Genomic DNA, 13,622 nt, shown 5'->3' with positions numbered 1-13,622 from the left:
TGTGTGTGTGTGTGTGTATAGGGGGGGTTAGTTAGATCTGCTTAGTAGGTAGATAGGTACTCATCTAGGTATACATACATACATACATACATACATGACACAAGATCGCAACCTGTATATGAAGCTTAAAGTGAAGTGCACGCTCAAATACTTGAAGAAAGCACACTATAAAGAAGACTGACTCTTTTTACATAGATGCCATGGAAGTATCTATATCTACTAGGTAGGTACCTAACCTAGTATCTTGCAACAAACTTCAATATTCTTATACATGATCCCCTACCTCATACGTGCTCTATTGTACCCCCTAAAATGCACAAGCAACCTTGGAACTATGATACATAGAGCTCATGCCTATATTATAGGTAGGTAGCTAGGTGCCCTTCACATTTCACCCAGGTGTATTACACATAGCAAGCAAGCAATTAGCAATGCCCCTCCCTCCCCTCCTCGCAAATCACAAGGGGGGTATCCCATCTCATCCTTTCCATCCACTACGATCAGCACCGCTCAAAGACCCTATACAGCCCCTTCAGACTCGCCAACTCTAGCACGCCACCCTTCATGAACGACTTGGTAGCCACCAACCTCGCCTTGAACGCCGGGAAGAAGATATGCTCCACCGCATGTCGAATCTGCGTTCGTCTAGCCTTAATCTCATCCGGGATATTTTCTTCCGCCTCGCCATCACCACCACTACCGGGGAGAGTTGGGAGTTGTTCCGGGACGTAAAAGGTCGCTAGTTCCTTGAGGAAAGTCTCGAAGCATAACATCTCGTCGGTCCAATTTACGTGAGGACCGAGGCGAAGTAGGAACTGGGGCAGTTTGGCCAGAGACGGCGTGTACCCTTTTAGTAAAAGGGGGATGCTTAACAGTTCGCCAGCGGGAGAAACCTCGAGGCTAAAATACTCGAGGAGCATCTCTCTTCTCTCGATCAACTGTTCCGCTACCGTCTCTACGACTTCGTCCACATCAAAATCATCGTCACCCACGGCAGCAACCTTTTCCTGCTCGGCTGCAATTTTAAGTACCCCTCGCAAGTTAAGCGCTGGCTGAAATTTTATCACGCCGAAGTTGCCAAAATCAGTGAGACCGACCTGGTAGAAATACTCGAAACACGCTCGGCCGTAGTCGATGAGAAATAGTTTGATGCCACCTTGAATAGCAGCTAGGCGGCGTTTCTCATCTACGATACCCACGAACGTGTGATTGGCAAATATTTCGGTGAGCTCGTGGTGCATATCATCTCTAACCGCAGACCGAAGTTCCCGCACGCTACTGAGTCGACATAGAATTGGTTCGCGGTCTGTCGTTTCGTAGACCGGCTCTTGGGGGATATGAAGTGCGGCATTATTAAACGCACCATCGCCCGGGGCTTGCAAGGCTGCAGGAAACATGCTAGTGATTTTACGTAACGAAGCGTCAGTTCGCACCATAGTACTTTCATTAGCCCGGACGGGTGTTTTCCGCACAGTACCCGGTGTCTTAGCTGGGGTGTCAACATTTTGCTGAGTTGGGTTATCAGCAAGCATGGAACCAGGAAGTAGAGTCTGTGTCAAGAATGTGCGACTTGTATCGACGGCTGCAAGTTTATCGCGCATATTCTCACATATACATTGTATGATTTCATCTTCATTGAGGAAGTTGACTTCTCGCTTCGTCGGGTGAATGTTGACATCAACTCGTTGAGGGTCAATCTCAAGACTGAGATAAACAAACGGATGGCCATTCTTAGGAAGGAAGGCGGAATATGTCTGCTCCACGGCCTTCTTGATATTAGATGACTCCACGCTACGATGGTTAATGAAAAGGAGAAGGGTTGTTTTCTTGATGTGATAATTCGCATTTGTCGCCCAGCCCGAAGCCTTGAAACCCCAGCGATCATCAGAGGCGGCGAATTCGATCAATTCGCTCGCAACAGCACTTCCATGTATCTGACGGATTCGGTCTATGGTGGAGGCTTGGGGTTGTACGGTGATTGATGTACCCGAATCACCATGCTTTTTGCACGAGAAGGCGACGCCGCCGCAGTGGATAGCATAGCGTCCCACCATGTCAATAATCTTGTTATATTCATCTGCGGGTGACCTAAATGCCCTGCGCCGCGTTGGAACGTTGTAGAACAAATCCTCCACGGAGATTTGGGTACCAATTCGGCCAGCAATGGGCTTGGGGTCAGCTGACTGGCCGGGCTTTGCAGGTGACAGCTTGCCGCTGTCGTAGTGGGCACGCCATGAGCAATCTGAATCTTTAGTCCTTGTGGTAACAGTTAAGTGAGCAATATGACTAATACTGGCAAGAGCCTCGCCTCTGAAGCCATATGTGTTGATATTACCCAAGTCCTCGAAGCTTTTTAGTTTGGAAGTGGTGAACCTCTCACAGAGGATCGGCAAGTCCTCTTTCTACCAATATAGTTAGAACTTGAGCTGTGACCCGGCATGGCGAATGCTTGTAAGTCAATAAAAAGGACTCACATCAATGCCATGACCGTTATCAGTTATCTGTAGTAACTTGAGGCCGCCATCTCTTACCAGCACTTCCAAGGACGTTGAGCCTGCGTCGACGGCATTCTCGATCAACTCCTTCAAAGCATGTACTGGTGCAACAATGATCTCACCGGCAGCAATCTTGTTCACAACATCCGGATCCAATGCCTAGACAAGCGAAATGAATGATCAACTCTACTCTATACGAGTTGGATGTGAAGAGAACCAACCTTGATCCGGCGAGGCCCACTTTCATCTACCGAAGATGGCGGTGCTTTTCGTTTGGTGCCTCTCGGCTCGTCAACATCCATGATATCGGCCATCTCGATACTGCTTTTGGTAGCTCGGCGTTTCCCTTTTAGGATTCAGGGAAATGTGCATCCTTTCCCCGGTTCTAATATTAAGATCGGGCCTCGGGAGTCTCGAGTAGATTCCTATTGGCGATGGTAAGTTATTTTAGTCGCAATTTTAGTGTATTGGTGTATTGGTGTTAAGATTTTTATTGTTTTTTTTGAAATGACATTCTCCCGTGACTGACTGTAATAGGTAGATGATATATTTGTAAGCGTCATACAATCAATGATAGATGTTTTGTGTTTGTTGAGAAACACATATAAGTACTAGGTATGTACTAGTAGTAGTAGATGAGTCTGATGAGATGTTGATTAGGTTAGGAACCAAACGCTTGAAGTTGGCAGTCAGAATCCAAATCCACTTGACAGGCCAACTTAAAAGACGGGTAAGGCAAGAAATGTCCGGTCTACCCAATCACAATTCGCCGTGCTTTTGGATGATTAACTGGGGAAGATGTACTGTGACGATTTACTGTGTTCGCCCAAACGCTTGGGCCTCTTTTCACATTCCCTTTAAGGTTCAGGGGTACATACCTACTAGGTAACCTCAGGGCTGCCACTGCCAGACCACCTATGTAGGTAGGTACCTAGTACCTAGGGGTATAATACGATTTTGACAGATTTGACAGGCGGCAAGATGGTTGCATTATAGGACAGGGGCTTTGTGACTTCTAAGATTGCAAGTCGGTAACACAACGTTGTTCAATGTTTATTAATCCTGGCCTTAACACTTTCAAGTTATACTTTATTACTACATAACTAACTATGTACTATTCGCAGTATGCAGGTACTTTCTTTCCTTGTTCATATCATTGATACTATTCACAACGTACACGTACATACCTAACCTTAAGCAGTAAGAATAATGAACTTCAACAACTCGAGTCTCGAGAGGACGAGCACCAGAATGTCTGAACGAAGAAGATATCTTTGACAATTCTTACTACACCAACCTAGCTAGTTAACTTAGAAAGATCCTGTATGATATATCATTGGGCCGCCAGAGAAAGTAGATGGCCGCCTTCTATAAATGCAACGTCGACTGGGATCAGCCGGCTCCAGGAACGCGCGCTGCCGATAAGAAAACACTCCCTCATCGGTAGCTTGTGCGACAATAGCTCACAGAAGGAGATTGCCTATTACTTACTAAGGCTAGGAGATATGTACTATTGTATGTGAGTGGTCATATTCAACAAAACCTGCTTAAGGTGCTTACTTAGGTAGCACTTTTTGATAAGCCTATGAAGGAAATTGTACGTTCAACTCACCTCAACTCATCCTCCTCATGTGAGTTCAGAAGAAGAAAAAGGCTTCATCGATGTGGAGGTTACAGCTAATTCTAGTCCATCTACATATGTAGGGCATCGCGGGAACGACACTCTTGGCTAAGTGAGTAAGGTTGCGCTCGACGTAACGGCGGGGACAATCCTTACCTTGTGTCGAGGAGAGGCTAGAAGTAGGTTAACTAACCAAGTTGTTTCTATCTATACCAGCCTAGGTAGGTGTTGTATCTCCGAGGTCCCTATTGTGCCGCTCTTCCACCTTGGATCAGTGACAGCTACTGTGTAGTACCTTGGCAGGTTCGTATAATTTATCACGTCGAGATCAATTACTCCAGTCCATATTACAGCCCTTCATATGTATGTATTGTTCAATGGTTCTCAAGTTATCGCATCCTCCTTAATTCCTTTTACATCAAGCAGATTCTACAGCTTGAAAGATACGTCACGCGTATGACGAGCCGGATGCATCGAAAAGGTACGAGAGGGGGGTCAAACCGCAGGAGCAAAGAGACTGGATGTCCTTCAACACGAGTTTACGAGTATAATCTGTATTACCTACTATATTAACTAGTACCTAGTAGGTAGTATTTTAGCAGCTAAGTTAGTCCCCCTAATTTCGAAAGTTACTCGAAAGGAAGAATGAAGCAATCCAGACTTTGTGAGGCCTCCTTTAAATTATATAAATTATATAACCCAAAAAGTCCCTCAAAGGATCATCCTCATCCAAGTTACCCCATGTCCGGCACCGCGGGCCAACACCTTCATGTATGTACTATGTGTGTGTGTGTGTGTGTGATAGTTTTCCCGCAATCGACAAGCATCACCACCAAAACGAGATGAGAGCAGAACAAGAACAACCAGTCGGAGGTTTTTTTCTTTTCTTCTCTCTCTTTGCAAATTCGCCTCCTCCTCCTCCCCCCATTCCCTCTTACTAGCGTCGGTTCATTTACAGCCAATCCTACCACCCTACCTACCCGTTGGCAGATGCATTTCATTCCCGGTGGGCTCGTACGGTAGGTACCGCACCGCCGCGGCTTTCCCTCTATGTACACTGTAACACTGCCTGCGTGTGGGCGCGCCCACCTACAAATGTATTGTACATCCTATGTGCTACTGTAGGCACACACACACACACACACACACACACACACACACACACTTGCTGCAACGACTCGGACAATTTTTGTCCACTGGCTTATCCCTGTACTTACCTACATACCTACATAGCACATAAGATAATCCCGCGCATATGTATGTATGTAGGTACTAACGTTAGCATACATGCCTAGCCTACCTAGTTAGTTACATACATAGCAACGTACATGTAAAATGGTAAGCTGTAGGTAGGTACCTTACCTACATACAGCTTGCATCTCAACCGCACTGCTCCCGCCAAACGGTAAGGATGTAAAGCTAGAATAGGATATCGAAAATGCAGATTTTTTTTTAATTCTTGGAAAAAAAAAAAAAAAAAAAGAGCGCTGTGTCCTGCTCGCTTGGAGATGTATGTACCTGTTGGTAAGATGACGAGAGTGATGAGATAGGAGGTACCTTACCTATACTTACCCGGCTATATAGGCCAGCCTGTGAAGTATCACCCAGGTATGTATGGATCTAGGTTAGGCATGTATGTAAGGCCTAGTGGGTAACTAGGCAAATACATAAATCGCATCTCTACCTATCCAGGCCAGGGAACCAAGCACCAGGCTGCTTGCTCAGTTGCCAGTCAGACACCACAGCACAGCCTTCCTCTCTCCGCGTTGTCTATCCATGGTACGGGCTTTGTGCTTCGCTATCCGGTCTGCCTGTCCGCTAGGGTAGGTAGTCTACATACATAGGTAGGGCCTTGGGCTAGCTAGGGGGGCCGAAATGCGATGGTGCAGGCTCGTGCCGGGACGTCACGCTATGTAACTACATTCGGTAGCTACCTAGCCTACCCTGGGTAAGGCCTGATGATGTATCCATGGATGTATACTAGGTATATGTATGTGCGTATGTGCGTACATATGTGTATGTATGTACGTGAGATCGGAGCTAGGAAGATCCAAAAAGCCTTGGCAAGGATTCTCAAAGAAGCCAGCCAGCCAAGCTAAACAAGGAAGCGAGTAAGGTAGGTACCTAAGGAGGAAGATGTATGGAAGAAGAGAGAGATGGGGGGGGGGGAGAAGAGGAGGAAGAAGAAGATCCTGCGGATGAGACATACGGCAAAGCAAGCCGGGCGGTAGCAGTTCAACGCGGACATTGGTTCGTTTGCTAGAATACCGTCCCGTAAGTTTGATCCCACATTTTCTATTCTTTTATGTAAAATCTTTTTTCTTCTACCTATTCCGTTATTTCCCACCCTTTTCTTCTTGTGGCCGTGTGCGGGAGAAGAAAGGGCGGTCTATCGATGTGAATGACTGAATACACTACATGAACTGGCAAAGGTACGAAGTACGTCGATTTTATTATTATTCTCTTCTTCCTTAATATGCTTTATTTATATGAGTATCTACCTACGTATCTACCACAATACCTTACATCTCCGTATGTAGGTAGGTAGGTAGGTAGACGACATGGTACATGGGATAGGTACAGTCGTAATGCCCGGAAATGAAAGCCAATTTTTTTTCCCGGCAAGAAACAACTATATTATAGACCTCAATATCATATCATATCATATCAAAACTAACCACCAGGGGAAAAGAAAGAAAGAGAAAAGAACCCCCCCCCCCCCCTCCCAAGGGCTAAGAGAAGATCCCAGCACATTGGGCTCTTACTGGCTGCCGCTTACGCCCAAGAAAACCTGACAACACATAACTGAACCAAGTGTAGTGGGATTTAAAGAAATCAAAAAGAGAGAGAAGGAGGACCGAACTAAGAAAAAAAAAAAAAGGACTCACGCTTTTAAACCTCTTTCCTGCCTACATCAACTCACCTCACCTAACCGAACTTACCTAGTACTTAAGTATCTTAAGAGCGAAGTCGACGACTATGTATGGGGGGAGGGTGAGTGTTTGCCAGGTGCCGCGGGCCGAATCCTTCGAACCATAGTGAGGCGGATTATAAGTTCGTTTTCGGCATGTATATCTGGGGGGGGGGGGGAGGGGGCAGAGCAAGGTCAGGAACACTTCAAGGATGGATCCGATGGATGGGATGGGATCTGATCAGAAAGAGAGAGAGGGCTTAAAATAACAACAGCAACAACAACAACCCGGTCTGAACCCGGAAACGAGAATTTTTATAAAGAGTCCGCGGTAAAACATTTTTGTTTCTTGTTTCCTGTTTCCTGTTTCTTGTTTCCTGGTTTCCAAGTTTCCGGGTTTCTGGATTTTCTCGCGCTTGTTTCAATTTCTTTTCTTGAACCTTGGATGCTTGTTTTATTTTTTATTTTTATTTCTTTCCCTCGTTGGGGGGCCCCCATCGGAAAATGTTTCGTTTCATTGATGATATATCCATAATAACCTAATATTTCCCAAATTCTGCAGAATTTCTACCTTTCTGGCCTCGTGCTCTTCCTCCGTCTCCTTCTCCTCCTCTTAACGCATGTTCGCGTTGAACCAACCTAGCCAACCTTACTGTACCTACCCTTGGCCATCATACACGTTTTTCTTCTGTTTTTTTTCTTTTGCCTAAATCCCTTTAATGCCCACTGCTGTTATTCAACTTATACAAGATTTCTGTTGTCGTTTGATTCCAAGTAAAGAAAAGGAGACAGAGAAAGAAGAAAGACTGGAACCTTTATTACATGATCTCTTTCTCTCCCATATCAATAGGAGTCCCTTTTCCTTTCCTCTCGCTCAAGCCAATACTGCTGGCTAGGGTAGACACGGAATATTATAGAGACCAGAAAGCAGGGAAAATATACACAAGATTTGAAAAGATGACGGACCAGAGATCCCGAGCTCAGAAAAGGAAAAACCCCGCTCGTCTGTCTGGGTATGACGGGTTTGCCATCAAACAGGTCGGGCAGGGGCCAAGCTGGGCGTCTCCAGCCTTCTTCATCGGACCACCACCCCTTTTTAATATCACAAAAAACACTACGCCAGATGTTCGACCCGATATATATTACACGAAGTTGCAGGAAAACCTTTCCGAGCGAGCGATTCCCTTCATTATGATGATACGCTCTCCTCTTTCTCCCCCCTGGCGCTGCCGCCTCCCGATGTCGCACAAGCTCCCGGTTTGTGGCGAAACGAGAGAGATAAGAGCCGCAAGCACCACGTCCCGAGAGACTTTTCAAAAACAAAAAACGCATTGGAGAAAGATGAGTATGATGAGTATGATGAGTTTGATGATATCCAAGATGAAACGATGCCAGCAATGGGTAGTTTGCAAGAGATCTGAGCCTGGAAGCCAGAAGCGATACCAGCGAAAGTGGCCCGCGGAATTATGCTCGTATTAAAACAACCCTGGAAAGCAAATAACCATGAAATAAATGGTTGGAGGTATGATGATGATATATGGATGGAAAAGATGCATTATATTGTACATGGTATCTCCTACGCAGCTGGGGACAAAAAAACGATGGATGCGCTGATGTGGGTATATTTTTACAATTCGAATGCGGATGTGGTGTTATTGGAAACATTGACTTTCGATGATAGGTGTCAAAGGCAACCCCGTCTGCGAGGAGCATCTCGGTTTAACTAGCAGACAGTGAATGAGAGAGGTTGGAGTTTTCTAGCGTCGATCGAAAACTACCTTCCTCGTCGCGATGGGTCGGGCTTCTCTATTAATCCACCGATATCGACCCGGCCTGACCTGTCATCCCGCTGCCAACCCGGAGTTTCTGTTGGAAGACCGGCTTGCCCCTGACCGCGAATAGGTGGCAGTTGATATTCCACCTGCTGAGGTGGCCTAGTGGGCGGGAGCTCACTCCTTGGGATACGATGAGACGGACCGGCTGGGGGCTCAATTCTCGCAGGCGTAGAAGTGGAATAAGGGGGTATATTCGAGCTTGCGCCAGGGGCAAAGCCCGAACCCATAGGTGTTGTTGCCGGTGGCTGTCGTGGAGTATAAGCGCCTTCACGAGACGATTCCCCGTATCTTGGTCGCCCGGGGTCGAAGGAACTCGAGACAGGGGTTAGTTGAGTGTATGGTTGAGGATGGTATGAATAAGAGAAATCTCTGGCCTGGGGTGAAGGTGAGGGACCCGGGAACGGCTGTGCGGGTCGATTCAACAGCAGCACAACGAAATATATCGAGTCCTCCTTGGCAAGCCCAATCCGTATGGGGTACAGCCTTGGTTGTCCATCCCCGGAAACAAAGGTGAAGAAATCCTGTCGATCCAGCGTAAACCTCGAAATCGAATCCGAATCAAACGACAAGGCCTGTATTACCCTCTCGGCTTCTTGTTTTCCAAAAATTGGTGGAAGATAATTCGGTTCCTTTCTGGCCTGCTCCTCCTGCAAATACCTTTGGAGCGCCATGGCTTTATCACGCTCGCCTGGGCTAACCACTTCCAACAATCTCCGTCCTACGATCGATTGCGACCCCACTGCTTCTATGAAAGTCCTTGATGCCTTTGCTATCTCTAGATCTGTTGTCAGGAATGCCACGGGTTCTGGTGCACGTGAGGTTATGGACAAGGGTGCTGGAAATATGTTTGCGTCTGAAGCCGATCCACGCTCGATGAACCTCGGCGCAATAGGGTCACTCGGCTGTGATTTTAAAACCCTATAAGGATTATTTCTTCGAAGGGGGTCCTCGTACGTCCCGGATACAGCGGTCATTGGTGAGTAAAGCGAGACCGGTCGTCGCATAGTCGGATCAGTTGGATGAGGGAATCTCGCATCGAACCGCGGCTGGTTGTCGTCGCGTAATCGGGGTCGGCCTCGTTTCTTATGCTGGACATCGACACACGAGTCTTCTTTGCCGTTACTAAGACATCGCGAACACGGCCGTTGGGCTAAAGAAAAAAAAGATCGTCAGCATTTCCATCCCCTTTCCATGATAAGTAAACGCGCGGAAAGAATAGAGTTCGCGCCGGAACCAAATTCGGACACGAAAAAGACATCATCCTAGTCGTAATCATGGCGTCCTTTGGATGAAGTAAGCGAGGCCTTTGGTAAGTAAAAAGGTCTCATGGTTGGAGCTACTGCAAGCTCGCGGAGTTCCGTCCCGTGACTCTGACAACTTCGTCCCAAGCTCAGCTTAGGTGATTTCCGGTTTACAATCTTTTATAGTGCCAATAACTCGCGTATATGGTCCCACGTATTTCGCATCGTCCGCTCTATAGTCCAGTTGAAAATCGCCGCTGAAACTTTTGATCGTCCTTGAGCATAGGTCTAATCCTCCGACCATCCCTCTAATTTTTAGAGAACATGTCCTTAAAACAGCTGAGGTGGTCCAATTTCGAAGTAGGGTATTGTCTCGGACCGGAGTTTCTTCGCTCGTGGCCATAGTTGCGATTGCAGAGTATCACTCGCTATTCGTAGTTCGCCACTCGAGAAGCACACCCAAACGTATGTCAGGGGCAAAAAGCCTACGCCGTGTGGCTCATTTTCGGGTTCTCCATGTCATGTCTTCCCTCGGAGCATAGCTAACAACAAAAAAAAAACATTAAAAATTGGAATATGATACATACCATCGCATCTAAGAAAGGTCAGCGTCTGAGAATGTATTAGAGTTAGGGGAAACTGGAGATTTCAGTAATACCTCAGATGTGCTCTTTTGCAGGGCACACAAGCAGAAGCTACGTGGCCCTTGGTTTTCCTTTGGGACTTGGGAGACGTATAAGGCGGATTCTCGGCACCTTGAGGGTTGCTCGGCATTTGATAAGGTGACGGACCTAGACTAGGCCCGACCACGGGCGGAAGTGGATAATGAGGTTGCGGCATCATGGGACCAGGTTGCGGGGGGTAGGGTATTTGTCTCCCTATCGTTTCATCCGGTCGGTGGTATGAATATGGAATTCGCTCTGGACCTTCTGGGTGATAAGGTCTAGCAGTACCTGCGGTTGGAGGTCTTAGTGGTGGTTGCGGTGGTGCTGCTCGATACTCGCCTCCCGGCATTGTCGAGCTTGGGCGGTACGCATCATGACTAGCAGGCCGGTAGCCTCCCTGGCCTCGATCACCGACCTCTGGGTTTGGTTTGGGCGGGAGTGGTGGTGGAGACCCTGACATGGGCGGAGAGGGATATGCCCTTGTGCTGCTGAGAGCACAATCCGTCTCTACTCTGGCCCAGGACAGGTCTAGAGAGAAGTTCGCCAGATTCGATATGCCTCGGCGATGGCCGAGCGGAAAGTTCGACTGCTCAGTGCGATAAGTGAGGGTTTGCATGGATGCAGTTTGGGAAGAATATACGATAGGACCATCCAGCCCCTAGCGCCTTGATTCTCCTCCCAACCGGCGGACTGATTTCCCTCGTTAGAAACACGAAAAATACAATTTAGAAGTAAAGTTGGCGGTTTTCGAAAAGTTGCATGCCCAGGCTAGCCGGCAAGTTCGATAAGAGTGCTCGAAACTCGAAGCTCGAAACTCGAAACTACTTTTTGCTCTTTAGTCCACACACAGGTCGATGTTGATAAACGGCGATTCGCGTCCAGTTCCACGAGCGCAACCCGCGCTTGGAATACTCTCAAGTTAGAAGGGCGTGTCTTTTTCCCTTGCTTTTTCTTGTCTCTGAATTCTTCGTCCCTCGATTCTGCGGGGTTGTCCCTTCACCGGAAAGTTATATAGCCCACACAGCAACTCCAGGAGAGATCAGTCAGGAATGGCAAGGCAGGTTCAGTCTTGATTCGACGGCAAAAGTTCAAAGACAGCGTTGGACAAGCAAAGTCGTCTGTGATACTGGCTCAGTCAGGGCTAGGGAATCCAGTGATACGGCGCGCGGCGGAGCTGGTGGAAACTTGGGAGATGGGATGACGGGGAGCTGCAGCACAAGACACACGACCTTTCTCCTTGTAGCACCGTCTGAGAGGCTTTGGGTCTTGGAGGCCTGCGAGGAAACGTGCTAGTAGTAAGCTGCGTTGGGCAAAGCTCGATGATGCCGGCTTGTCGACTCAAGATGGAGAAAGCTCGAACAACTTTTGGGTCTGGATAAGGTCGCGGGAGGCTTTTGTGCGACTTTAATATTAGAGATTGGGACAATTTAGGTACGAACCAGGGTATAAGCTCTTTTGGGGCGCCATACGAATGTACGAGGTATTGAAGGGTAGTAAAAAGTACAAGGTATGTATGTAGGTCACTTCTTTTTTTTTTTTTTTCTTCTTCCTCTTTTTTCCTGGTTACTAGGTAATGTATGTACCTACACCACACGCGCGCCAGGCCCTGCTTGGCAGTTCTTCGTTGACAAGCACTGACAATGCGCTGGCACGGGCGCCGGGCTGGGCAATAACTGGGGAGGGGAGTCTATGAACAAGGGGGGTGGGCATGAAAGACACAAGAGTATTGATGTAGTGTATGTATGTAGGTAGGTATATATGTATGTACTAGGTAGAAGGTAGAGGGTATGTATGTTATGTAGAAAGAGGGTAACAATACTACAGTCTACTAACCTAGACAGATTGTATCAAAGGAGAATCGGACAGTGCTGTTCTCAAGAGACCCCTGGAAGAGATTGAAGGTCGATGTGACGAAGCGAGTACATGTATACCTAACTACCTAGTATACCTATACCTGGTAGTAGGATAGTAGTACGCATGTACTCAGTGCTATGTAGTTAGACAGGCTGTAGCTGTAGTTGTAGCTGTAGCTGTAGCTGTGGCTGTGGCTGTAGTGTATGAATGGATCATGATGTATGGATGTGTGCAAGAGAGACTGGTGATGATAATAAGATCTGTTGTCTATCAAGAACCATGTTCAATGTTGCTATATATCTTCGCAGATGGGCAGAATAGTAGGTAATTGTATGTATGTATGTATGTACTATGTAAATAACAGATGACAGCAGCAAAGAAAGAAAGATAAAAAAGATTGAAGAAAAAAAGAAGCATTCGTACAAGCGTCCACTACCAGTCGTTGTACCTGTACAGGTACCCGCACGCTAATGAATGTGCTGAGAGTAAGGATGAGGATGGGTGGTATTAGTGCTAGTCCTGGTCCTGGAGATAGAAAGAAGGGTGGACCTGGCTTGACATGGTGCCCATGATGGTAGAATCCTAGCTCGGGCCAGGGGGGGTCTCATGGGTGATGCGGACCCTTTCAGGGTTAGACCCTGGCCTCAACGGGGAAGCATTGGCTGCTAATCACTAACCAGGTATTTCTTCCAGGGTAGTCTAGTTGTTAATAGCGGAAAGCGGTTTTGTTTACTTTTCTACATACATAATATTTAAGTATTAGTTAGTAGTATGCACTACATACAAGTTGATACAATTTGAAGTATCAATGATTGTAATTACAGTAATTGCATGTTCAAATGCTGTATGTACATCAATACTGTATTGTACATACCTACCTACATCTTACCAGCTCCAGCCAGCCCAGCCCAGCCCAGCCCATGTGCAGTCTCCAGCATGCAATGATGATTAACGTAATCCCCCCTATGTTCATCTTGCTCATCTTGCTCATCTTGCTCAT

At 47.0% G+C, this 13,622-nt stretch overlaps 4 protein-coding genes across 4 annotated transcripts; 1 reads left to right on the top strand and 3 right to left on the bottom strand.

Annotated features, from left to right (window-relative positions):
* Positions 1-183: 183 nt before the first annotated feature.
* GGS25DRAFT_493746 (DNA mismatch repair protein MutL) lies at positions 184-3,206 on the bottom strand. The gene is made up of 4 exons (XM_049261280.1): positions 3,061-3,206; positions 2,717-2,920; positions 2,475-2,654; positions 184-2,402 (listed from the first exon to the last, which is right to left on the bottom strand). The coding sequence occupies exons 2-4, from the start codon at positions 2,807-2,809 to the stop codon at positions 501-503; spliced, it is 2,175 nt and encodes a 724-aa protein (XP_049115304.1). The 5' UTR covers positions 2,810-2,920; positions 3,061-3,206; the 3' UTR covers positions 184-500.
* A 4,481-nt stretch (positions 3,207-7,687) lies between these two features.
* GGS25DRAFT_312255 (uncharacterized protein) lies at positions 7,688-8,653 on the top strand. The gene has a single exon (XM_049257730.1). The coding sequence runs from the start codon at positions 7,850-7,852 to the stop codon at positions 8,504-8,506; it is 657 nt and encodes a 218-aa protein (XP_049115303.1). The 5' UTR covers positions 7,688-7,849; the 3' UTR covers positions 8,507-8,653.
* A 148-nt stretch (positions 8,654-8,801) lies between these two features.
* On the bottom strand, positions 8,802-11,384 carry GGS25DRAFT_522419 (uncharacterized protein; the record flags this gene model as incomplete). Its single annotated transcript, XM_049264231.1, has 2 exons — positions 8,802-10,012; positions 10,790-11,384. The coding sequence occupies 2 exons, from the start codon at positions 11,382-11,384 to the stop codon at positions 8,802-8,804; spliced, it is 1,806 nt and encodes a 601-aa protein (XP_049115302.1).
* A 472-nt stretch (positions 11,385-11,856) lies between these two features.
* Positions 11,857-13,622, bottom strand: GGS25DRAFT_522418 (uncharacterized protein; the record flags this gene model as incomplete). Its single annotated transcript, XM_049264230.1, has 2 exons — positions 11,857-12,042; positions 13,512-13,622. 2 exons carry the CDS (start codon positions 13,620-13,622, stop codon positions 11,857-11,859), a joined length of 297 nt encoding a protein of 98 aa, XP_049115301.1.

The sequence above is a fragment of the Hypoxylon fragiforme genome, assembly GCF_022984875.1.
Source record: "Hypoxylon fragiforme strain CBS 206.31 chromosome Unknown GGS25scaffold_6, whole genome shotgun sequence".
Lineage (NCBI taxonomy): Eukaryota > Fungi > Ascomycota > Sordariomycetes > Xylariales > Hypoxylaceae > Hypoxylon > Hypoxylon fragiforme.
This window is presented reverse-complemented; position numbering and strand designations above follow the sequence as displayed.